This window comes from Gymnogyps californianus, chromosome 22, assembly GCF_018139145.2.
Source record: "Gymnogyps californianus isolate 813 chromosome 22, ASM1813914v2, whole genome shotgun sequence".
Lineage (NCBI taxonomy): Eukaryota > Metazoa > Chordata > Aves > Accipitriformes > Cathartidae > Gymnogyps > Gymnogyps californianus.
In genome coordinates, this window is record NC_059492.1 from 6819856 (window position 1) to 6845942 (window position 26087).

Here is a 26087-nt window from a genome sequence, read left to right on the forward strand (position 1 = left end):
GTCCCTAATGCATGGCTGCTGTCTCTCCCCTGCCGTGCAGGTGTGCAACATTGTGGCAGGCCAGCGGTGCATCAAGAAGCTCACAGACAATCAAACGTCAACCATGATAAAAGCAACAGCCAGGTCTGCCCCAGACAGGCAAGAGGAAATTAGCCGCCTGGTACGTGGCACGAGTCCCTGGGAGGGACGGGAGGGATGGTGTCAGGGCTGCCGCTCTGATGGCAGGTTACGGTGTCATGTCCGTGATGAACCTTGTTGGGGTCCTGCTCCTCAGCTGCTCTGCACTGGAGAGCTGCGACCTGCTCAGAAGATGCTGGTGGCGGTTAATGGCTTGGTTTTATCCCCCTCTTCTCACTGAATCCCTGGTCAGAGATGCCTGCATGTGTGTAATGGACACTTGCATAGAGGAGCCCAGCTAAAAGCGACCGTGGAAACTTGTGTGCAGCAAATTCAGGTCCTCGTGCTGATGGAACCTGACCCAAAGGGAGCTGGGACTAAAAATAGGAAAATAAATTAGAGAAATGACCCCGGCTCTGGGTGTACGTGGAGACTGTGCGTTGTGGGGCTGTGGTACAGGAACTCTGTCTGCAGGTCAGCCTGGGGCAAGCCAGGGGAACCCAGCTCTGCCAGCAGCCGGGCCAGAGCTGGTTAGTGATGCTGTTGTTACCCAAACCAATGTCTCTGGGCTTTCGAAGACGGGGACATTTGATATTCCTTCTGGGACTCTTGATAAGAGTCTCTTGCCAGTCTGAACCTTCCCACTGAAGCCTTAAATCTCAGGAGCAGGCTCTGCTCTTGGTTGCATTGGTCAGTGCGTTCAAAAATCAGGTCCCCTGTGGGTCAGTTTGGAGGACAGGGTTTGGCCCTTTGTGTTAAACCGCTTGCCTTCCTCTTATGGAGAGGACTGCAGCTCTGTGGAGAACATGACCTTAGGTGCCCGTGTTTCCTGGCCAGCTGAAGCTGCGTGGGATGCAGCAGTTGGTCTCCCTCCCTCCCATGGCCCTTCCTTCCCTCTGCAGATGAAGAACGCCAGCTACAACCTGGATCCCTACATTCAGGAGTTTGGGATCAAGGTGAAGGATGACATGACGGAGGTGACGGGGAGGGTCCTGCCGGCGCCCATCCTGCAGTACGGAGGCAGGGTAAGCAGGGCTGCACTGCCCGGGTGTTGAGCTGCGTTGTGCAGAGAGATGCTTTCACACCAGAAAATGCTGTTTCTGAACAAAACTTGTGCTACCTTCACATTTGTAGGTTAGAGCTGGAATTTTTTATCAGAGTGCCTTGGGTTTGGGTTTTTTGGCTTTTTTGCAATGTAACTGTTCTGAAAGTTGTAGCCAAGAGTCATTTGGTGACAAAAAAGTTAGCTGAACGGAGAGAGATGCTCAGGGTAAGGCAGCTCGGGTGAATTTTCCATCACTGTTGAGGAGCTGAGACTGTGAATCGCCCATCGCCGAGCGCCGCGGCAGACGCTGGCAGTGCAGGGAGTTGGCTCCGGCAAGGGCGTGCGGCTTTGCGATGGGGAGCACAACCACGGCACGTGCGGGTGCTCCCCCGGGGCTGCCGGCGTGGGGCCGGGCAGGATGCGGCAGCGCTCTGACCGTCTGTTTGCCTTGCAGAACCGGGCCATTGCAACTCCCAACCAAGGCGTGTGGGACATGCGAGGGAAGCAGTTCTACAACGGCATTGAGATCAAAGTCTGGGCGATTGCTTGCTTTGCCCCGCAGAAGCAGTGTCGAGAGGAGGTGCTGAAGTAAGGAAAGGGGCAGCCCGCGTGGGTGGGATGACGTGGGGGAGCCGTGGCTCGTGGTGCGGCCACCCTGCTGCTCCCAGCCTGGGGCTGCCTGTCCTTCATCGTTAACACTGGATCTGAATTGCTCGTGGTACAAATTTGATGCAGGTTCGGACTGGGTGTTCAGTCTTGTTTCTGTTAGTTTATCCAGAGTGCCTGACTGTTTATCCTGGCTGCAAACAGTCCCTGAGCCATCACAAAGCCTGCCAGGTTGGAGTGAGCACATCGGCCCTCCGGCACATGTGAGCTGACAGTCAGGCTCTCCTCGATCTGCTCTTTGCATCAGGTAGCTGCAGTATCGTGATCTGATACTGCCAGCCCTAAAGCTGTCTTGAACTCTTCTCAGCTGAATCTCCTCAGAGAGATGGGGTTGTGAGGGATATTTAATTAAAAGCTTCCCCAATACCCTTTCTGAAACAATATAATTCATGTAGGAAGCATCCTAACTCACCACGGGTTTTTATTACAGAGAAGTCTTAGGCTTTCTGAAAAGCTTTGGTAGCTTAGACATTCTCTGCTTCGATAGCAAAGTGGCACAGAGCAGGGACAGTTTATTTGATTTAGGGAAATGGTCACCTCGGTTTTGGATTCTGCTGGGGACTCAGGTTTCTCCTGACTGAGAGTGGGTGCATCGTGGTGAGCATTTTGTGTGCCTCTTCTGAGTGTTTGGCACGGTTAATGTTTGGGATGGTTTGGAGCAGCTCAAAGTCTCTATGTCTGCAGTAACTGGGTGGAGGTGGGAGTGACACCGCACTCCTCGTGACCCCTTTGGAGCAGAGCTGGGAGCCCCGCACTCCCTCTGGCTCTCCCTTCATCAAATTTATCCTTGGCAATCCAAAACTCCAGAGTGTGGCTGAGCACTTTGTCCGGTTTGGTAAGTGAAGGCTTGCATCAGCTTTGCAAATCACCTGGAAATCAAGCGGGTCTGCTCCCCCCTTCTCCAGCTTTGTAACAGAGAACGGCTCACAGCTCCATCACTGCAGGAGGAGTCAGTACCTGGGTAAGAGGGCACCAAGAGGGGACGGTTCAGCTCTAACACGTGTGGGTCTTGCATTTCCCGCGCCGTGCGCTTGCTGGATGCTCTAAAACAGCAAGGCGCAGTGATGCGATGTCCCCATCTCTGTCCTGTGCCGCAGCACTCCAGCTGCGGGTCCCTGCACCTTGCTCGGTGGCCGGGGTGCGCGGCAGAGCTGCCGTGCAGAAGGGCTTGGGGCTGACTGCTTCTCCTCCTGGGCACAGGAACTTTACGGACCAGCTGCGCAAGATCTCCAAAGATGCAGGGATGCCGATCCAAGGCCAGCCCTGTTTCTGTAAATACGCCCAGGGTGCAGACAGCGTGGAGCCCATGTTTCGACACCTCAAGAACACCTATTCAGGGCTTCAGCTCATCATTGTCATCCTGCCAGGGAAAACGCCGGTGTACGGTGCGTCTGGGGCAGGGGCGAGCTGGGAGAGGAGAGGGGCTTTGCTCTGGCTCAGCAGGGCTGGCTCTGCTCCTCCCGCGGTGCTTTCTCTCCCCGTTCCTGAGGATGCTGCTGGAAGCGGTGCGTTGCTGATTGCCTGTCTGTTCACCTGCTTCCTCTGCCCGCAGCCGAGGTGAAGCGCGTTGGGGACACCCTCCTGGGAATGGCCACGCAGTGCGTCCAGGTCAAGAACGTGGTGAAAACCTCCCCGCAGACCCTTTCCAACCTCTGCCTCAAGATCAACGTCAAGCTTGGCGGGATCAACAACATCCTTGTGCCTCACCAGCGGTTCGTACAGCTGCTGCCTTGCGCGTTTTTGGGGCTTGTTCCCCAAGTCCCTGGTGGTGCTGCCTGCCTGGCTTTACCTGGGGAAGAGGGGGTCTGTGGGCAGCTGCGTAAAGTAACTGTTTGAAATGGGGGTTTGCAGCCTGTCTCGCCTTGTAATGAGCTGTTGATGTGCCCAGGCCAGAGCCCGGAGGTCAGGAGATGTCTTCTGTGTGATCTCCTTGCCTCCATTGGGCTGTGCATCACCCTGAGATGGCCCCGAAAAGCTGACTGCTGCTTTCTCTTCTTTCCCACCAGCTCTGCCGTCTTTCAGCAGCCGGTGATCTTCCTCGGGGCCGATGTCACTCACCCGCCGGCAGGAGATGGGAAGAAACCTTCCATAACGGCTGTAAGTTCCCTGTCCGGGGCCAGGCTTGGTGCCTGAGAGCCCTGCAGGGATGCAGGAGCTGGAACCGGACTCGTGTGTCCATAAAGGGGCTGTGCCACTAGTGTCCCCATGGTGACACTTCTGAGGGTGGCCCCATGCCCTGTCGGGTGTTTTGATCCCAGTCCTGGGGTGGCGGGTCGCCGATCCCCTCCTGCCTCTCTGCAGAGGAGCTGCGGTTTTGGGGAGCCACTGGGAGAGCTGGCAGCTGCCAGCAGATGGGGCTCGTGATGTGCCGGACCCCGCGAGTGCCGTCAGACGGGATGTGCAGGGAGCTCGGTGCGGCCACTGTGCTCGCCGGAGTCATCCCTGGGGATCCCAGTCCTTCAGTGCAGCCCTGGGAGGGACCTTCCCCAGGCGGGAGAGCTGGGGTTTTGGAGATGGGGGGAAAGTGGGGTGACTGGGCTTCTTCTGAGCCTTTTGGGGAGGAGGATTTGCCTTCACCTCAAATGAATAATGAGCATCCATCGAGTGAAGTGCCGCTCGCGTGCCAGTGAGGCTGGGTGGCAGCTTGTGCCCTTCGTCAGGCTGTAAGACGTTGCCTTGTGCTCGTTGCAGCGAAGGAGAGTGTCAGGTTCTCGTAGCGTCTGTTCTAATTAAGCACGTCAGCATTTTGCTATTAAGTTCTTAACTTTCCAGGACTCATAGCTCGGGTTTTCCTTGGCATGCAAATGCGTCTTTGGAGGAGTGTCTTTTTCTTAATTAGAAGGGGTTGGGAAATGCTTTTGGCTGTTTGCTGTAGGTGTGGGTGGGACAGAACAGTCTGTTTCCTGGCAGCGGCACTTCCCCTCTGAAAACATCTTCTGTGTTTTTTTGTGCAGGACCACTGTGGGGTTTTTTTTCTTGATTTTTATGAAAGCTGTTTTGAAGCTGCAGGGGAGGAGAAGGCTAGAGCCTTCAGATGGCCTTGGTCTTGTCCTTGGTCCGTTGTTAACTAGACAATAGAAGGGGGTCTGTGGCTGAAGCCAAAGGAAACATTTCTGTTGCGCACATCAGCTCCGGTGGTGCAGCCCAGACTCTAGAGCTCCATTTGTGAAGCAAAAGTGAAACCGTTGCTGAGGGCAGGGGCAGCAGGCTTGACGCAGCTGAGGATGTGGGGTCTGCGGTGCTTTCCCTCCGCTCGGGGGGACGTGGACCGCACAGCGAAGTCCCCGCTGGCCGTGGTGCAGCGAAGCAGCCGGGCATTTGTCTCCCAGCGTGGGCCAGCACCTGCTTTGACACCCGTGACTCACGCTGCGCCCCCAGCCCTGTGTCACGGCCGAGCCCAGCTGCTCTCGGGCCTCTGTGCCCTGACGTCTTTGAGGTCTCCCCTCCGGAGCGCCCAGCTGCGATGGAAACTCCCTGCTCGATGGCTGCCGCGCGGTGACTCGACCCCGCCGTGTCCTGGGGAGGCGGCAGCGCCGGCGGGGCAGACAGCGGCCGTCTGGGGCAGCTCCGCTGCCTGCGGCTGAGCGAGGGCGGGCGTAGGGACGTGATGCTGGCAGATGCTCTGTGCAAACATTGACCTGGTTCAGTCACCTTTTGGGCAGAGGGTCTCCAGGCAGCCCGGGGCAGGCAGGGCAGTTGTGCCACAGTCGGAGGGGTAAGGACCGGCCGATAGCAGAGCTCCGTGGCGTTGCTGTGATACAGAGCTCAGCAGCAGCTGTTACAGCAGCGACATTGCAACTGCCGGTGGGGTTTTGTACCCTGGGGGTGTCATTGCCCTGACGAAAACAGCAGAGCAGGGTTTGGGGTCACACAGTCCTTTGTGGAAGCCAAAAACCTCTCGAGAGAGGGATGGAGGGAGAAGGGCTTAGGCAGGTGGAAAGGGCAGCCCCTCTTCCCCCTCGCCCCTCTGCTGCTGGGCAGGAGGAGCAAAGCAGGGGCAGAGCAGCAACAGCCCCCACAGCCACATCGCTCAGTGGCACCAGCCAAGTTGTCTCGCTGGAAATTCCCGTAAACACTGCAAAGGGGACGGCAGAGCGTGAAACTGGGACGTGGCTGCGGCCAGGGATGTCCCTTGTGGGTGCTAGTTGCCTGTACAGTATTTGCTGTCCCATCTCCTGATCTGTGAGCTTGGGTGCTCTGCCCACTGCCAGCTGTGGGTGTTGGAAGCAGGCAGAGGCCGGGAATGTCCCACATCCCCTCTGTCCTTCCCGTTGTAACACATGGGTCTGGCCTGTCTCTGTCGCTGCAGGTTGTGGGCAGCATGGACGCCCACCCCAGCCGGTATTGTGCCACGGTGCGCGTGCAGCGTCCTCGCCAGGAAATCATCGAGGACTTGTCCTACATGGTGAGGGAGCTCCTCATCCAGTTCTACAAATCCACCCGGTTCAAACCCACCAGGATCATCTTCTACCGCGACGGCGTTCCCGAGGGGCAGCTCCCACAGGTGAGGACCCCTCAGATCCCTGTCGGCCAGTGGAGCTGCACCAGCTCCCGCGGGGTTCCCTAATGGTGCACGGGGACGGCTGGGTGCCGGCGTGTCCCCTCACTCTGCGTGCCCTTGTCTCTCCAGATCCTTCACTATGAGCTCCTAGCAATCCGAGACGCCTGCATCAAACTGGAAAAGGATTACCAGCCTGGCATCACCTACATCGTCGTCCAGAAAAGGCATCACACCCGTCTCTTCTGCGCAGACAAGAATGAGAGGGTGAGCGCTGCGGGGTGCCGGGGCTGGAGGCGGCTGATTCATCCCCAAGCCTTTAGGAAGAGCCAGCCCTGACTTTGCTGAGGGGAAAGCTCACCGCTAGCAGGCAGAGAGCTCTTTCTTGAATGAAACGTGCTGCTCCGTTGACTCCCGCATCCATGCGGATTAGGCTGCTTCTAGAAACCCAGACAGCTGTTTGCTGTTATTATGAGTTACTGGGTGCTGATGATCCTGGTGACTCTCTTGAAATAGCCTCTGTCAGCTTGAAAACATCTGTTGCTTTGGTGATAGCTGTAGCTGCTGACATGACAGGATAAATAACCCTTTGCTTGCTCACAGCTTTTTCGTGTGTGCTGTGCAGTAACATTGATTGCTGTGGTTTTTCCTAGATTTGATCTAAATTTAGTGGTTAGATCTAGTCTAACCAGACTCTGGCTCTACCTGAGTCTCAAGATTTGATCTTGGGAACTGAGGACAGTTTTTGATCAGGGTGCAAAAGCCTGAGTATCTCATGGCAGAGACTCTAGCGCACACTCTGCAGAGATCCCTGGAGTTTTGCTCACTTAATCCTCATTTCTACAGTATGATGGGCCAGTGCCCAGCCCTCACTCTGCCTGCTTTCCTTCTGATGCTGTTTGCTCTATCTCCATGTCATGCCTGGTGTTGATGCTTGCAGAAAATGCCAGCAAGCCTGTTCGGGCAGGGAGCAGAGCAGGATGAGCTGCTTCTGTCCCCCCTTAACGGGCACGTGGGGAGCAGCTCTGCATGGTGCTCTCAAACTGAGATGCTGAGATGGGGACCCTGCGCCGTGGCCCTGGTGCAGGGCAGCTGTGTTACAGACGGTGCTCTGGGCAGCTGGAAATAACCAAACTCTGCAGTGCTTGGATCTCTCTTTCTATTCCCTGTAGATTGGGAAGAGCGGGAACATCCCAGCAGGAACAACAGTGGATACAAATATCACCCACCCCTTTGAGTTCGACTTCTACCTGTGCAGTCATGCAGGCATTCAGGTACCGCGCTGCGGAGCTGGCTGCTGTGATGCTGCTGGTTTTCTTTGGCTGTTGTTGCAGATTGCGCTCTCGTGCATCTGACCTGGCCCTGTCATAGCCTCCCTCCAGCGCCAGAGACGTGGGCAGTTCGATCCAAGCTGCCGTTGCGGTGGTTTGGCGAGCAGGTGCCGGGACGGCACTGCTGCTGCGTTATGTGGCACGTACTCAATTTCTCTCCTGGAGCCAAGGATCTCTCCTACGAGATTTTCCTCCTTCAGAGTGGCCAATTCAGCAGCTTGTCAGCAGGTGTCTGAGCGTGCCGGGCTCGCTGGGGCGCCTGGTCGTCAGCAGGGACCTGTTGTCTGGCTGTGGACCGGGAGAGCTGGGGCCAGCCGTCCCTGGAGCAGGCGGCTTGCTTTGCAGCTGCCTTTCTTCAGGCAGCCAAGATTAGTCAGAAACCGTACTGAAAAAATTGTACTCATTTAATCTACAGCTGCTTCCACAAGGGAGGCTTTTTGGCTTCCTCTCCCCCTGCAAGGACAGCAGGGAGCTGGCCCGGTTCGGTGGGGAGCCGGCGCGATACGCGATGCAGTGGGCTGCGCGGCGTCGGGAGCCGGGGGCAGCAGCGCAGAAGCACCGGCAGTGCCTGGGCACGGGGCAGCGGCGTTAATGCTGGTTTGCACCTCGGTGCTAAGGGCTTTCCTGCCTCGTGGTGCCCGTGCATGTGTGGGGTTCTCAAATTAGGGAAGCACGGGCATCCCTCCTGCCCAGGCTGTCTGCCGCGCGTCATTTTGATCGGGGAGGGGGTGATGAGGATGCGAGGCAGCTGCCTGCGTCTGGGTGCAGGCAGCACCTCTCACGCTGCCCCCTCTCCTTCCCAGGGTACGAGCCGGCCATCCCATTACTACGTGCTCTGGGATGACAACCGGTTCACCGCGGATGAGCTGCAGATCCTCACGTACCAGCTGTGCCATACCTACGTGCGGTGCACCCGCTCGGTCTCCATCCCGGCCCCGGCGTACTACGCCCGACTGGTGGCGTTCAGAGCGCGGTACCATCTCGTGGACAAGGAGCACGACAGGTGAGGGGGCTCGGCCCGCAGCCCCGGGAGGGCAGACCCCAGGGATGGGCCGGGGGCACGAGCACCCTGCCTTGGTGTTTGAAAGTGCCCGTGTCAGAGCAGCGCTGCAGCAGACCCTTTCTGGAGGGGGGGAGACCCACACGTAGCTGCATCCTCTTAGGTCCCAGCCTAGGGGGAACTGGGGGTAAAGGAGGATTAAATCCCATCCTGAGCTCATCCCGGGCCCGGAGGAGCATCCCAGGGGTGTTTGAGCGTTACCAGCCACCTCGAGGTGCCGGAATCTCTGCAGTGCCGGGCACGGTCACCGGCACGTGCAGCATCCCCGTACGCTGCAGTGAGATGCCTTCCTGTGCTGCCAGCGCTCGCAGACCCTGATCTCCAGGGGGGTTTCTCAGTGTTCCTGGGGGGGGAAATATGAAATAATTACGCAGTGATTTCCTTGATTTTCAGTGGCGAGGGCAGCCATATATCTGGACAGAGCAACGGCAGAGACCCCCAGGCCTTGGCGAAGGCTGTGCAGGTTCATCAGGACACTTTACGTACCATGTACTTTGCTTGAAAGCCTAACTTTTGTTACCTCACTCAAGAAAGCTTTCAGATTTGTAGGAGCCATACAAAAAAGGAAGCATTGGGACACCTTGTTTTTTTTCCAATGAGAAATCACTGCAGGGCAGGCAGCGTCGATTCGAGGCAGGAGACCAGCACCACGGGACAGAAAGATCCAACACCTTTGTAGGATTGGAAGAGACTGATGATTATTTTTTTAATTTTTCTGGCTTTGCAAAATTTTGACCTGACCAAACACATGAAGGCATTCAAGGAAGGGATAAAACTCCCAGGAGGCGGAAGCAGGTTTTCATTTTTAAGATGCAATACTATAGACTCCTGACTGTGAAATGGCGGATTTGGTCCTCCGTTGCCCACCAGGCGCTGGTAGGTATTTTTTGTGGGGGTTGGGGGGAGGGGATTTTTAGAGCCTTAAAACAGAAGACTAGATTTATAAAACTAATATTTTAGAATATGAGATGCTTTAATGGGTTAAGGGGAAAAACAACTAGTTTATAGGAGAATTCTAACACTAACAGTTCCCCGCCCCCGAACAATTCCCCCCATATAATGTAAGGCACCCTAGCACTTAGCTCAGAACTGAAAACTGTCTTCCTTGTGTTAAAAGCTAGTTAGCTGCTGCCATTTGAAGCAACAGTCACAGACTTTTCCATGGGTGAGTGCCTTACTATGATGCTGCAAAATTTCAATGTTTTTAATCTTGTAAGGAAAATAGTAATCTTGTCTTGATGGTGGTCCATATTTCCATCGGAAGGAGTTAATTTCTACGGTCCTAAGTTGCAGTTTGTGTTAGATCACGACCTCATGGTGGTTAAACTCCATTGAAAGATGTGCACTTTCATATAGGACACGTTTAATGGCTGCTGACCCATTTTTGTTTCCAATGTACTGCTTGTTATTTAAAACTGTTTCTGACAAATGGGGGCATCTTCATCCCATGAGGACAGAAATCGCTATTGACTTTTTCTTTTTTTTTTTTTTTCCTGAATTTTTATGATGGACACCGGGATTTTTTTACTAAACATTATTTTTATACAATACCGAGTCTGTTGCCAAAATACACAAGTCATTAACATTCTCAGAGTTTACATCACCGCACTTCCTGAGGCTGTGCGCTCACGTCAGAGATTTCTAACGTTTCCTGTCCGATGAGTGTTACCAACTGCAGTCCGTGCAGCGCCGGGTACTCCTCAGCGCCCGTCTCCCGTGTGCGTTCGGCACATGTCTGCCCGGGTCGGCTGCTTTCCGAAGTACCGCGTACCCCAACTCCAGCACCTCCAAACTGTCACCCTCTCTGCTGCTAGGTTTTGCTGCTCTTCGTGTCATGGTATCACTGATCTCATGCACAGGGTTTTTTATTCTGAAAGCACACCAGATTTGTTCCTTAGTCAGAATGATGAAATCCTTGTCATTGTCATGGGGGAAACTCCTACTGATTTGTGTTTGTAACAGGAAAAAAGCCTTTTTCCCAACAGTAACATAGTGACTGCTTTTCAGACTCATTTTGCTGCACAGAATGACCATTATGCACAGCGGGGCAGTAGTAGCAACTCATTACCAATCTCATGTGGGCAGATTATCTGGGTTTTTTTATATGAAAGTGTGCGCTTCCTTCAAGAGAAAAAATGATGCGCGCACTCCTACCAAGCTCTTGAAGGGAAGAGCTCTGTTATCATTTTACTGCCAAACGTGAACGCATTTCCAAGGCAGATCCACCGCAAGCGCTGCCCCTTGTCAGTACGTGTGGATAGAAGCACACCTTTTTGTTTTGTACTTTCTGACATTTAAACTTGCCTTGCCTTCACGAAAACCACATTGGTCATGTTGGCCCACTGATCTGTCCTAACACCGGGAATTCACTCTACCCGTTTTCTTTTTGGGCAACGTGTTTGTGAAAAATGAAGACATCAATACGCTATGCAAACTAAGTGCTGAGCCCACTGATGTCACGTTTTGTGAAGATCCTACGTTTAGCACAGTCCTTTTTTTCCTCAAGACGACAGTATTTGGCTCATATTCTCCTTTGCACCTTGTGTCAACCTCCACTGCTGTATATCTGCAAGGTGACGGGGAGGAGACCAGGAACTATTCGTGGTCAGTAGGGTAGTGAACTCTTAGGAAGGCTTTTAGAGAGTAGGAAATGCATCAACACTAAGCGTCAACATGAGAAGCCTACATTCCTATACACAAGTGCCTGCATAGTGACACAAATTCAGCACCTCTCCATCTCATCCTCAGAACTCTGGCTTGTGTTCATTGAAAGCAAAATGATCTCAGAGGGGCTGTACCCGCTCACCTTGTGTTAGAAAGCCCCTCGTTAAGAATAAAATCGAGGCTAAGGTCAAGGTTCTCTCTGCAAATCAGTTTGTTCACCAGCATTACAACGGAAAGCACCTGGCTGCTGTTCTGCAGCGAGGGGCAAAGGTATTTTGGTTTCTGGTTTTTATTTTAGTGTTTTAGTTGGGTCTAGAATTCTGAAATGTCTTTTAGTAGCTGTGGCATAGCACGTGCCATTTTTAACCATTTGAAAAGAGATAGCGTGGGCATTTACAGAAACAGCTTGTTGCTCTGTAACAATTTTTTTTAACCTTGAGACTTGAAATGTAAAATGGACCTTTAAGATTTGCACTCATTTGTAAGGTGGCTGTTCATAGAAAACTATGAATGAAGACTTGCTGATGTAGCACCTACTTTTAACAGCAATTTTAACTACACAAAAGCTTCACAGCTTCTGAAACTCTCAGCTGTTGACTTGCAGATCGTGTTCTGCCCTTATTTCACCCTCTGCGTTGGGTTTTCATGGTTTTGAATAAATAAAAAAGCCAAACTCAGTAGCTGCTGTGCCCTCTAAACCCTCTTTCCATTTTGAAGAAATTTAGAAGGGGTTTGAGTTACCCGCATGTTTTGTATAATGGACTATGCACTGTACCTTCTACGCGGCTCCAGCATTCAGCATTTCTACCCTTTTCGTGTCCGAGATGCAAACGAATAACTGCATGTTGAGGTGCTGTGCATTTTGCTACCCATAGCGGATAGGTGTTAACCCGGATACATATCAGGATTTGTAGTTAGCCACAAACCCCACACGGACATCCCGAATGGCTCCCGAGTCTCTGCCTTCTCCACGCGCACGTGTTCCTTCTGCAACTGGAAACATCGCCAGGTGCATGCAGTTTTGTGGGAAGAGGAGTAACTTTCATTTACCTGTCAGTTGTTGAATGCTGTTCGTTTCCCTTATCTCTTACCTGAACATAACGGGGGCGGGAGGGCAGAGCAGCCCTCTCCCCAGAGCTTCCAGGGGCGGTCGGGGTGTTCTGGTATTCGGAAGCGTACGACCTGATGTCTTAGTGTCAAAAAGCCCAAGCATTCAACGTTGCCTCACGGAAGGTTTTCTTCTTGGAAAATCAGTGTGAAAGAAAAGAATGTGATTCTTTCAGGAAGGGAAGCCAGACAGCAGGACAGCAATAAACAAGTGAAATTCATATCTTGCCTGAGTGATTTGCACTTCAATAGTTGTGAAAGAAAATTTACAGGACTCCAGTGCTTTTGTGTTCAATTTCTAGCCCCTTTCGTACCTCCTTTATACGAGCAAGTGTTGAACTGTACATAGGGTGTTTACAAGACACTCTGTTTGGGTTGTTATTTTTCTTGTGGGGTTTTGTTTGTTTTTTTTTTTTTTTGCTTTAGCTTGAACTCTGTATGGTCCATTTGTTAAATAGACGTGAACAATTGATGTACAGTACTTACTAAACAAGCAGCAGCACAAAACTTATTTTATTAAGAAAATATGGCTTATATTTTAAAGGTTGAATATCAATTTTTTTTTTTTGTATGTGTGGAATTAAGACTGGTAAAGAGTAACAAAATCCTTGGATTAGGCCAAAAGAAGATACTGTAAGATCATAACCACCTCTTTATTAAAGAAAACGGTATGATTAAAGAGCTCCAGAACATTGTATTTATATTTGATTTGATTTGATTGCCTTTGTGGATTTTTTTTTTTTTTTTTTTTTGCCTTGGTCCTGATTTTTGCTTGCAACTTTGACTTTGCAGTCCCAAGTGTCTGTTACCCTGTAACTGTTGGCAGAAGACCTAAATAAAAGCAATGTGAATATGTTGGGGTGACACTCCTGAGTCAGATTGCGTGGGGAAGGTACATGCACAGTCCTGGCCGTTCACTCGAGAAAGACTTGGGGACAAACGGTGAAATGCTGACTGTAGCTGAATTGCATCAGATACTGTGGCGGATCCCAAACCCCTCACTTTCCAGATTTCAATTTAATGAGAGAAACACTTCAGCGAACAAGTATATGCTTAAAACTTCTTGGAATATGGCAGCCAATTCTACTTTTTATTAAAATGTCATCTGTCTGAGAACTGACTTAATTTGAGCTCCTTGGGTTATTAGATATCAGAAGCGTACGTCAAAATATACCGCTTCTCCAGCTACGTTGTGTGCTTTGGGGGCTATAAAAGGCCGTTGGCTCCAAGGTGCTTTAAGGACAAATGTATGTTTTACATTTCCCAGCTTTGGAATTCCTTGCAAACATCCTAGCCCTCTCCAATGCCAACAGCTTACAGTTGTGTCTTAGGGTCCAAAACTGGAGGCTGTTTGCCATCCTCTGAATACTTTGGATCTGCTTGTGCTTTACCTTGCAAACATGTATCGACATACCTTTAGACGGTGAATTATTTAGCAGTTGAGCTGTAGCTGGGTTTTTGAATAATGCTAAGCAATTTTAAGGAAGTGCTTGCTAATGGCATGCACGTACTTGCTAGCTAATTTCCTTGAACGGTAGCATGCAGAATGTATTGTACCGAACTGAGCATCTGTACCGATTCTGCACACATCCTCCTGCTGTTTTTAAGGTTCTGTCACCTTTTTTAAAATGAGTCCTACTACATAATAGAAATCTTCTTTTGCAATTTTAAGAGGACTGTTTCTCTGAGAGAGGTATAACAGAAAATTGTGCCTGGTGCAGCTGGGTCCGAAGTCCTGGAAAACAGGTCGGACTCCTTGGTTTCAAATGTTATTTGGGCATTTGAGCCCTGGCCCTTGGTTCTGATTACAGTGGCCTAAGCTGCAGAACCAGAAGCGCTTGCATGCCTCCAAGGTATGCGCGTGTTGCAGAGATGTCTCCCTCCCCATATCTGCTTGATCTTGGTGATCAGGTTTCCCCTTCCCTCTCAGGATTTCAGTTAAGGGCATATTCTAGTCGTTTACTTTTAATTTGCATGCTTTTAGAATCCTCACTGTGTAGCTTACCTGATAACTAAATTTACATTTTTTAAGACTAATTTAGCTGGCAGTCTCGCAAATGGTCATTCTTAATAGTGATTCTGAAATCTGGATTATGAATCTCAAAACTCTTCTTCTGCTGGCCCAAAGTTCCAGTTCTTCAGTACTTCCCCAGCTGTTTATCTGGGGAAGTGCCCCTCTCACCACCAGGAAAGGTGACATCATTTCTTCATAACGAGTAGCAGGTTCAAACCTGCTTGGAGAAGTCTCAACATACTGTTCTTCCCCAAAAATGATCTTCCGGGGGCAGAGGAAATAGAGATCAGGGTGCCGCTGCCTGACCCAGCACTGAGCCTGGTGCATCTGAACCGCTTCCCCACGCGTGCACAATTGCTTTGCTCGTTTCACCCTCTGCTTGTTTGCTGGCAGTTTGTGTATCAAATCTATAACAAAGTGGTACTAAACATTGTTAAAAACTGCCAAAAACTGAGAAAAGGGCAGGCATATGCTCTGAATTTATGCTGATGTAGTGAATCATAGTCTTTATTCTTCTCATCAACCCTAGTTACTTAGAGTCTCATAGCTCCTCTGCAAATTGGAAAAATAAACACAAGCCTGATGTCGATCCTTTGGTTGTTATGGGAATGTCGAAGGATAACGTGCATTTACCAGGTTTTCCAGTCAGTTGAGTGTACTCTTGTCAGATGTCTTTACATCTCACTCCCCGAGAAGGCTGTTTTAAAGCCTTGCGGGAGGAAGGCTGCATATTCGCACGTGCACCCTCATGATCTGCAGCAGCGTTTAATATTTTAGCCTTGCCTACAGTTGCCTCGCTTTGTGCTTCGCCCTCCAGGCCCTTCCCTCAGCCCAGTCTGCAGCTCTGTCCCCATGTTCTTGCAGTGCTGCCAGTCATCTTAGCACTGCAGCCATACACGATACGTGTATTACCAGATTTTTCAGCACAGAGGAAGAAGTCAGCGTGTTCAGTCAGCGTTCCTGGCAGCGCGTGTGGAACGTGCCAGCAGCTGCCAGAGCTCCCGTCCAGCGTGTTGCTGCGTCCTACAAACAGGGAAACACTCGCGGAGTGTTACGTTCTTGAGCGTGACTAAGGCCGAGGCGTGGGTTTTCTTCTGGTAGATTTAGTGAGGATTAAAAAAACAGCAACGTAATTTATTTGGAACTGGGCTGGAAGCCCTAAAAGCTGTCATACACGACAACTGCCACAGCGCACGTTTGGTCGGCTGGAAGGAAGAGCGAACACCGCAGTTACGGGTTCTAGTTGTAGTTGAAAATCCTCGTCTCTGAGGCAATGGGAAAGAACCCAGCCCCGCGCTTTGACGTGTGACTCCTGAGGGCGCCCATGTTCAGCCCCACTGCTGACGAGGACGGCGGGTGCGGGCCCGGTGTCCCGCTGCGGGGCTGGGGCACAGCCAGCCGCCGTTCCTCCCACAGGGACAGGCTCCGCGGGAGCCGTCGCTGACTGGCGGGCTCACCCCGCTCCTCGGCTTCGTCCCAACCCGCCACCGGGCCCGGCCCGGCCCTGAGGCGGCTCCGGCCGCTCCCGCCGCCTTTCCCGCCCCCCGCTCCGTTGCCGAGCAACTGCGCCGGCTCCCGCCTCCGCCGCGCGGCACCGGCCACTTCCGGCCCCGCCTCCTTCACCGCGCGCGCCCGGCGCCCGGAAGCACCGCCCCCGGAAAAGGGCGCGCGGCCCGGCGGCGCGGGGGCGGGACTTCCGGCGGTTGGGACACGCGCGCGCGCGCGCGCGCGGCGGGGCTAGAGCGGCAGCGCGAGCCGGGGCTGCGGGCGGCCACGCAACTTCCGCCCGGGGGTCTCCGGTCGCCGCGCGCCGCCGCCGCCTGAGGGGACGGGAGCTCCGGGCGGCCGAGGCGACGCGCCGGGCCGCGGCCTGCGGGGAGCGGGGCGGGCCGCCGCCCAGCGCAGCCCAGCGTAGCCCCGAGCCGGCCGCCGGGCCCGGCTCAGCGGCGGAGCCCGCAGCCCCGAGCGGCTGCGCCCAGCTCCATGAATGGAAATCGGCAGCGCAGGTGAGGGCGGGCGGCGGCGGGGCGGCCCGGCGGGGCTCGGCCGCGGGCCGTGCAGCGGGGTCGGGGGGGACGGGAGGCGGCCCTGCCCCGCGCCCCCGCCCGCCGTCGCCGCCGCTTGGCCGGAGCGGGGGTTCACCGCGTGTTTCGCGCCCCCCCCCCACCCCCGGTTTCCGCCCCGGCGGCGGAGCGGCGGGTGCTGAAGGGCAGGAGCTTTGCCGAGCTGCGTGCGGGAGCGGTGGGTCCGGGCGGTGCGGGTTCGCCTCGTGGGTGAACCGGGCGGGGAGGAGTTCTGCCCCGCCGGCCGCGCGGGGGGAGCCGTGGAAGCCCCTGCGGTATAGCGCCGGTAACCGGGGGGAAGCCGGGCACCGTGTCCTGCTCTGCTGCCCGTTTTCCTGTGCCGAAAATAGTAGAGAATTAATTTTTCGTATTTCATAACTGGTGTTTCCCAGGCAGCGGCTGTAGGCCAGCTTGCATAATCTTGTAACCGTGCTGATGTCTTTGAGATACCGCCTTCAGAGCTGAAGCTTTACCTCCAGAGCAGACACTGACCCATGGGTGCTCGTTTCAGCATCGTCTGCCTGGCAAAGATGAGGTATTTAGCCGTTGTGCAGCTAGTCGCTGGACCCTGGAATTTTAAGGCTAATTGCACGTGCCTTCGGGAGTACTGCTCCACAGCAGCCAACCCACGGTCTTTACATTTTTGTCTTCAGTCGTTTGATCCTTTTGTATGGGAAACATATGCTTAGTATTTATAAACTTTGTGTTTAGAATGTATTTTGAGAGTTGGAGAAGGAACTTCTGCTTCAGTTTATCGAAAGAATTTATCTTCAAGTCTGACAGAAAAGTGGAAGGGGAGTTCAGATTTGGGCAGTATTTAGTCGGCAGTTCGTGAAGTAGCTGGATGGCAAAGGGCACGTCAAAAGCTACTTGGAGTTCCATTTCTGTCGCTTCAGGAGGTGCCACAGCTAGTGAAAATATGAGGCTGAAGGTGTCGATGCAAAACATGCGTTTTCATCTCTTCATGTGTAGATACCTTTGTAACTTATGCGGAGATTTCAGTTAATGATGGATTTGGCTGGAAAAACTTGCCACCTAAGCTATTGTCCTTGCTTAACGAGGTATATGGTGGAGCTGAAACTATTTTAGGAAGATGCTGGATTTCAGCAATCTGGTGGAATTCAGATGGTATGCTCATAAACTGTGTGTGTTAAATAAACTTTAATTATAACCTGGTACCATTCTGGTTGTCTCATGATAAGAAATAGATTTGCAAGAGCAGTTTTTCTTTGGTATGAGTTTACCTGTTGTTAGGCTACAATACGTTACGTTCTGGCAAAGCATGCTATTAGACAGTGCTCCTAACGGGCTCAGCCCGCGAAGCGCTGTGGTCAGCGTGATGGATGTTTCTTTCCACGTCTGCTGTGCGATGAGGGAAGCGTTAAGTGCAATGTTAACGTTCCGTGTTTCGGGGAACCTTCTGGCCGTCAGACATCAGTATCGGTACCGGAGGACACAAACCATCCTTGGCGGAGCAAATAAGGGTTAAAGTTCTGTCCTAAAAGGGAGAAGGACTTTGCGATGTGCTTCCTTTTCTGTGTGTGAAGGGAAAATGTGGGGTGGAACAAGCAGAGTAGGGAAACAAAGACAGGGTTGTGAGTATACCTGGAGTAAAGTATGGAAGCGTGTGCCAGGACATTTTAGGTGAAGCAGTGCTGTAGGTGTCTTCCTATTTGTGTGATGGGCTTAGCCTATGGAATCTAGAAAGTATGCCTTGTCTAGTCCACATAATTTGAACATAGTTTAAAGTAGGAGAAGGAGGTGAAGCTGGCTATTCAGGGTGTGGGTTATGGTGAAATCAAGTCAACTGAGGAATAGCAATGAGATGCTCACTGTAAAAAGCTGAAGTGAAGTAAAAGCAGCTGTCGGTAACAGATCGAATTCAGTGTCATGCATCACACTTCCACCAGGAGAGTGTTAAGTAAACTTACAAAAGGCAGGTATATTAAAACGGTGCTACCATGGAACTGAGGATGGTCTGTGGAATAATTGAGTCAAATCAGAGTGCTGTGTACATCTTCATTTACATTTCATAAATTGTTCCTTCAAAGTTCACAGCTTTTTGTGTTAAAAGTGTCAAATTGGTTTTTTTACTCTGGTATGATATGTTTTTAATGAAGCACTACAGACATCTGTACTCTTCTGTTTGTTTTTCTATACAAACTTTGGGCAGATAAAATGCTGAGAATTTGCTTTTCTCTTTCTGTGTTGAGTAGTGATTTGGGAGGACCATTAAAAGTTACATTTTTGTGGGTGGGGTAGAGGAGGGAAGGGGAATGAATCATAAGTGCCTTCAAAAGTTATTCTATTCCAGAACACGTGTGATGTGAGATACAATGGAAGTTTTCCCCTGGAGTTGCAGTGGAAGCTGTTTGATTCGTAATATGAACTTTACAAATTGTTCCATCCTCATAGCTTTACTTCCTTAGTGATAAAGGTGTTGGGATATTTCTTGGGCTAATTTCCAGTAGAAATTTAAAGAAATGACGGAAATATACGGCTTATATGCCTTTCGACACATCTGGTATGTGTTTAAACAATACTCTAATCGAACCACAGTCTCCCACAGTATCTTAACTCCAGCCGATTCCTACAGCGGAGAGCTGAGAGTCAGCCTGCAGCTGATGTTTTGCAATCTTACTGGATAATGTGAAAATTCAGCTGAAAGTCCTAAGACTTGTATTGAATTTGGAGTGAGAAGTAGCAGCAAGCAGGGTGACTTGCCAAGTGATCAGAGATATCTTGGTAACTGAAGTAATTTTTCTCTCTCATTAGACTAGACTGTATAACCGAACTGTCACGCAAAGCATTTACCTCTTAATTAAAGAAAAGTTTATAGTTGGATACAAGTCAGTTTTGTTCTTAATGTTCTTCAGTCATAGGATCTCATTTCTTTGTGCTCTAATGCATTTTTCTGCCAACGATGAAATTTGTTGTGAATTTATTGCTTCTTTTAATTTTGTTCACGTGCAGAACTTCTTGGGATGTGAAGTAAATTTTAGTATTATGTTTAAAGAACTTTTGTTTAGTAACTGTTAAAAACTGCATTTTATTCTGCAAGGGGCTTTCTGGTAGCGTGGTTCTAAATTCAGTAATATGACCATGTGTCTCAGATCTTGGTGTTCTGCTCTTAGATATTTTTCAGGCAGTAAACTGGAAAAAGGGGAACTGCTTGCATCTTAAATTTGAAAGCTAAGTAGCAGGTAGATGGACAGCACATTTCACTCTCCATAGCAGCAATTCAAAGTTAGTGAGTATGGGGAAGGAATTATGTAGTTTTCAAAACAGTAGATATGAAACCAGGAAAATAAAAATGAGTGCGCTAAGAATTGCATATTTTCTTATGAAGTGGGGGTTTTTTTAGCATAAATGCAAGTACATGTTGGTAAAGGTTTCTTTTGGTGGCAAAACGTGGTATATCTACAAGATAAAGATTGTGTCAGTTTACCTTCCTGATTTTGGTCTGTGGAAATACCTTAAAGGGAAAAGTATTGCTGTGTTTCTGTGGGTTGTCATGTTCTCTTCTCCTAGAGTAGTTAGGTATTAACTTTACAGCGTGCGTATAAGCTGCTTTTTTGAGCTTAAAGTTCTTTATGATTAGAATTTTTTAATGGTTCGGAGGCATTTATTATCTTATGCTTCCAAAACACTTCACTGTATTTTCTGTAACTTCGTTAGGATAGAACAAGTTAGCATGCTAGTATTTACTTGTGCAGTTGGCTATCACTGAGCATAGCATCAAAATGATGGCTTTTGATGAGTTTTAACATGACTTATCTGAAACCTTTTAAAAAAAAAAAAAGCCTAAATTGCGAGCAGGAATGTTTAGAAAACGTGGATTGCATTACTCATAAATAATGTAATGCCACCCAGCGAGGCTGCAGCTACAGAAATAAGGCAATTCATGATTTCTGGCCTAAGTAAGGAGCTCCATTATTGAAACCAACACTTAAATATAATCTTCCCTATCTATTTTTTTTAATCTAGAATTAACTTATTTTTTGGTAGTGGTAGGATTTTCTTTGAGCTCCACAGACTGGGCCTCTGAGTCCAAGCAGAGGCCAGGGGCCCTCTGAAAGGGAATCTTTTTTTTTCGCCCTCCATCCTCTCCCCCCTCCATGGAGAGCTTTCTCCGGTGTGCAGACTCCAGCCCGAGGACAGGATCTGTTAGACAAATCTGCCTTGTGTTACTGAGCCAGAGTTTAAATAACATTTTACCTGTTAAGTCCTCTGTCATGTGTTTAAGGCTGTTCAGTCTCCCATTCAATTAGAGATTTAGAACTGTTTTATAAACAAAAATAAAACTATTAAGTAATCATCTGTTAGTATTTTTTTGGTTTTATAATGCTGAAGCCACAGTAGGATAATTTTTTGCTGGAAGCTTGGTACTGATGTCTCTGTAAGGAAAAGATCATGTAAGGAAATCTGTATTTTCTATTAGCATCTTGCTAGAAACCAGTGTTTTGCTTCATGCTGTAAAACTGTCTTGCATGCCAAAAGCTTAAATTTTCCATGAAATGGTTTGTTGAAAGTATTTGCAGGTTTCTGTGCTTCTGCTCTTTCTGTTCAGGCTTTATTCCGATTAGGGCTTCGTTTGGTTGCTAGGTAGATTGAAGCCTGTGTTTTGGATGCACGCCAGATGTGTTCTATACTGCTGGCTGTATTGCCATAGAAATTACAGTCAATTTTTGTTGTGTTTAATCTTTATTATAACATCTATAATTCCACAGAAGAGAAGATTCTGATTCAGAGCTCATTTGAACCTAGAGGGACTTCCATATTGGTCTGGAATATGATCTGACTTTAACGGGAATTTTCAAATTGTGGATCTGAATACTGACAACTGCAAATTTCCACTGTTTTCAAGTTCTGTTGGAGTAAACGGTTCTGTTGGTGGAGGTGCCACATAATCGCACTTGAAATTAATTTCATTGTCCATGTATTTTAATGTTACTCCAAACCTTAGCTCTTTGAAAAAGAAGTATAGATATGAACTTTTTCTTCAGAATGTATTTCATAAACAGTACACTTAGTCCATTTTAGCAATTTTTTTTAATGTTTTGAAATATTAGTTTCCTCATTAAGCCCTCTAAAAGTGACAATTCCTTTTTTCATCTCTTTTTGGATTTTGTTGAAATACTAGATTAAATATTAGCAAAGCTCTTCAAACTGTCTTCCATCTCTCATCAGCAAGCTACATGGTTATGGGACGTAGGTTATTTGACGTGTTACCCAGCCTGGTGCGGCAGGCACAGATAACCACCTTGCGTTCCTGTGCACGTTGGGCTGAAACAGTAACATCCCGTATATGCCCATGGGAAATACTGGTCTAAGTCCACTGTGAAATGCAACAGGGATTCGAGATACCCACTTCCAAACGTGGCAGTGGTGGTAGGGAGCAAACCATGGTCTTTGTGCGCTGCCGTGCAGAGCACGCCGTTGGGCACTGTTGGTAAATGGAGCAGATGGAACTTTCCTGGTTTAGTATTTGTCTGTTTTGCAAAATATTGTAATGGCTTTTGCTCCTACTTGTTTATTGAGCATTGACTTGTGAGAAAAAAGTCTTCTGACGTTGCTGAAGGATGTTCATAAATAATGACTTCAGCAAATGCTATGAACCATAATTTAGAAATTCATATACCTTTAGGTCCTGAAGAGATTATTTTTTTCTACCTTGTGTTATTACTGAATTAAATGCTTAGTTAAATATTTTATCTGCAGGTTTTTCCTGTATGCTTTCTCATGAGTAACCGTACATTCAGAAGGTTCAAGTTATTTGGTGGTGGAGCTTGTATCTTCTTGAAACATACTCCCTTGCTGTATAAAAGCCTTCCAAGAATCTGTCTGAAGCATCAGTTTTAGTTCCTATCTGTGTATTCATTGTTCTGTGTTATAAATCAGTTGACTGTCAATGTTGGGGACTTGACTTAACTGGTTTTATGAATTGAGTACTATTCTGGCATGCTAAACAGACTGGGTTTATGGTTTTTTTTCTTGGATTTTTAAGAACATACTAGGCATGTGTAGATATCTGATGCTCTAATGAGAGAGTAGTAATAGTTTCTTGAACACAAAGAAGTTTCTCCTCTAAAACTTGTGGGCAACCAAACAGTGCAGAGCTGCTCCTCTGCTGGAGGCACCGAGAGACTGGATGTTCCTCCATCTGCTGCGGAGCCAGGCCATGCTGCAGGAATGCTTTTGCAAAGATTTTTGAAACTTTAACGACTTTGTTTTTGCAATGGTTAAATAACATGAAGGAATCTGTCTGCCAATCATAGTCATTCTGTGCTATTTAGAATAATACTACTTTCAGTATTTTTGGTTCGTCTGTTTATTTCCATGAGCTTGACACAGGACTTAGGCATGAGGTTGAGTGAGTCATTGATACGATACGGGAGCAGTAGCTGTCCTCAGAGAGCGTCGTTTGTTATTTATGTTTTATTGGGTTTTGAGTCACAGGTTTGAAGCCAGTGACACAGACTTTCACAACATGCAATCTGGCAATTTAGTGTGTTTTGAAAGCAGGATATTCTGAGTGGGTGCTAGTGTATTTGGACAGTGATAGCCGAATTGAATTACAACATACTCCTGTTTTTAAGTTAACTTGTCCAAGGGAGCATGCGTATCACACAAAATGATGGCAAAATCAGCTGATTTTTTTAAAAATTATTCCTGAATAGTGTGTAGACCTGCACTTCTTATTCATTTATTGGTCACTTAATTCCTGTTTGCCAAAATCTGGGTTCTAACTTCTGCCAGGGTGAGCTGTTTCCTGAGGAGCCGTGTGTGGTACAGCTGAATAAGTGAGGCTAAAGAAAGCCTTTGTCTAACAACTGGTATTTTCTTGTTTTGTTCACCACTGTTTTCCAAGGAGCAGAGGTTGGAGGCCTGCTCACATACTTGGCTTTGGGTAGAGCATTTCTTTTATGACCCAGGATTTTGAAGTGCACCCTGCCTCATATTAGTAACTGAATATCATTTCTCTGTTTCAGGTTTTTGCCCCTGTGCAGTTGATCACTAGGATTCTGTTAATCTAAGCAAAGGGGTAAACAACGGGATAGCATTCCCTGAAGGGGTTTGTCTCTTCTGCAGCACTCTCCAGCAGCTGAGTGCTCAGTTAAAAAGTTCAAATTAGTGCAACTTTCAGAGGAGATGGTGACAAAGATTTCAGGCATGCTGTATTTCCCTGTTCCATACACTTCAACTTCTTCACCTAACCTTCATGAAGATTGTCTTCACACTGACTGTTTCTTCTGTGCTTACAGATTTTAGCAACTGTTTTTACATTTTAGATGATTTTAACAAATGGAGTAGGGGGGAGACAGGGCAGACCAGGCTATAGCAACCTTTTTAATGTTATCTTTATTTCAGCAGTTTTGTTAGCATTTCCTACAGATATGAACTAAATATAAACTATGGCATGTATGTCTTCATAATGTTAAAATAAGCAATTGAGTCACTCATGTCACTCAAATGTTTAGTAGTAACTTCTTGCATATGCTTATATTCTGAAAATATATCTGGAGTAAATTGTAGAGCTGCTTTTACTCATGTGACAGTATTAAAATGAAGAAAAAGTTGAAGAGAACAGATGCTTGGAACAAGTTTTGCATAAGCATAGTCTGTGAGGGTGTTTTAAATGATGCTTTTTGTTTTATGTTTTTGTTTTATCTTATGGCTCGAAGCCAAGCCCACTCAGAATTTTTTGCTAGGTTTCTGGATAGAGCCAGGCAAATGTTACAGTGGAACTTAGCTTTGATGTTCACCTATTCTCAGTACACGGTTTCCTTCAAGATAATGCATTTTTTTTTTTTTCCCAGGAATGCTGGAGATTAATCAAAAGGCAAATAAAGACATTTTTACCAGCACTTGACATTTTAACTCTTCTATGAAAATGAGTGGGCTGGAATTGCTATCTGCGTCACTGAGTAGGAGTAGAGGGGAGAACTTTTAACTAACTTAATCGAATGCTCTGTAAATCATGACATTTGTATGATGAGTAATTTTTTAAAACTCGGGCTACAAAGCATTTTGGTTTTGTTGTTGTTTCTTGACTGGAAAGAGATATTTTTAACTGGAAATACCAGTAGAAATTCTTGAAAGTGAACTATGTTTACTACTGTGTTTGGTTTTGTAAGGTGTGAGTAACCCAGATCTTGAGCTGAGGATTCTCATCTAAATGATGCAAAGTAAATTAAATAGATAACCAGATGAGAATGTAACATATATTACTAGACAGGTGTTTTTAGCTGACTTTCAAAATACCCATCTCTTATTGCAGATTTTGATGGTTTCTCTGAGCAACTATGGGTATTCTTCTCTAATGTATAAGTAATCAAGAGTTTTACAATCCTGTGTCTTAATCTGAGTCTTTCCTCTTCTGGCCAGTCGGCTTTATCGGTGCAGTTAGACAGGAGGTAACGGTTTTACTACTTATCCATTTTCAGCCAGCAAAGTTCAAGAATAATCTGTCTTCCAAGACTAAGCTAATAATGGCAATGAAATTAAGAGTTTATTGCAAACAACATCAGTCCAGAACTGCTTCCATATTTTGTGTTCTGCGGCAACCTTGTTATTTCTAGGGTGTTCAGAAAAGACTTGTAAAACTTTTTCTGTTTTTGAAGTTTGTCTGGCAGACAAGCTTTCCACAATAGTAAAGTGTTACAAGGAAAAGCACGCTTTTTTGTTTTGGAAATCTCCTGATGTTATTCATGCTAATCACAGAAGCTGAAACTCATCAGTAAGAAAACAAGTGTTTGTTTGGAACTTAATAGGTTAACACGCTGTTTTATGTGTGCTGTTTGATACAGCCAGTTTTCCCATCTTCCAGTGTGCTGGCTCTGGTGCCTGCCTGGTCATCCTGTGACTTGGTTCAGGGAATTGCCTAAGACTGAAAAAGGGGAGTACATTAGTAAGTCTTAATGGTAGATGAGTATGTGTACCTGCAAATGCAAGGAGCCCTATGTATTTGTAAACTGCTGAAATGTAGGCAAGTAGTACCTTTGCAACACAGCTTGTCTGCTGTGCTTATCTGCTAATCTGTGATACTTTTTCTTTCGCAGGACCCGTCGGGGCACAGCCCCTACTCATGGTGCCCAGACGTCCTGGCTATGGCACCATGGGCAAACCCATTAAACTGCTGGCCAACTGCTTCCAAGTTGAAATCCCAAAGATTGATGTCTACCTCTATGAGGTGGATATCAAACCAGATAAGTGTCCTCGGAGGGTGAACAGGTAAGAAGGTGAAATTTATCTTGTAAATTATACTGATACTGAAATTTTTAAGCAACAGAGGACCTACTGAAGTAAATATAGTCTCTATGTAGCTTAAAATCTGAGCATTATGCTATGGAGACCTGTGTGCAAGTTCTTACAAACATCTGTGAGATGAGTACAGAGCCTTTTCCAGGTTCTCTTCGGTTTGGTTGTGACCAGATGCTATGAAGTGGGCCAGCCATTAGTGGTCACAGTACTTTGTGAGCTGTTTGGCAGCAATCCCCATTCTTCAGGGCAGCATAAATA

General features: G+C 48.4%; 2 protein-coding genes across 2 annotated transcripts in view; both read left to right on the forward strand.

Annotated features, from left to right (window-relative positions):
- LOC127025198 (protein argonaute-1) overlaps positions 1–13354 on the forward strand; it is a 28463-nt gene extending 15109 nt beyond the window's left edge. Inside the window, exons 9-20 of the mRNA XM_050910063.1 lie at positions 41–160; positions 1020–1142; positions 1617–1750; positions 3029–3213; positions 3381–3540; positions 3835–3925; positions 6138–6332; positions 6459–6593; positions 7499–7600; positions 8461–8660; positions 9111–9593; positions 13281–13354. Of these exons, the coding sequence (XP_050766020.1) occupies positions 41–160; positions 1020–1142; positions 1617–1750; positions 3029–3213; positions 3381–3540; positions 3835–3925; positions 6138–6332; positions 6459–6593; positions 7499–7600; positions 8461–8660; positions 9111–9219 (1554 nt within the window). The 3' untranslated portion in view covers positions 9220–9593; positions 13281–13354. The remainder of the gene's footprint in view (positions 1–40; positions 161–1019; positions 1143–1616; positions 1751–3028; positions 3214–3380; positions 3541–3834; positions 3926–6137; positions 6333–6458; positions 6594–7498; positions 7601–8460; positions 8661–9110; positions 9594–13280) is intronic.
- Positions 13355–16439: 3085 nt separating this feature from the next.
- Positions 16440–26087, forward strand: part of LOC127025012 (protein argonaute-3) — a 33799-nt gene continuing 24151 nt past the window's right edge. Inside the window, exons 1-2 of the mRNA XM_050909786.1 lie at positions 16440–16508; positions 25628–25799. Of these exons, the coding sequence (XP_050765743.1) occupies positions 16490–16508; positions 25628–25799 (191 nt within the window). The 5' untranslated portion in view covers positions 16440–16489. The remainder of the gene's footprint in view (positions 16509–25627; positions 25800–26087) is intronic.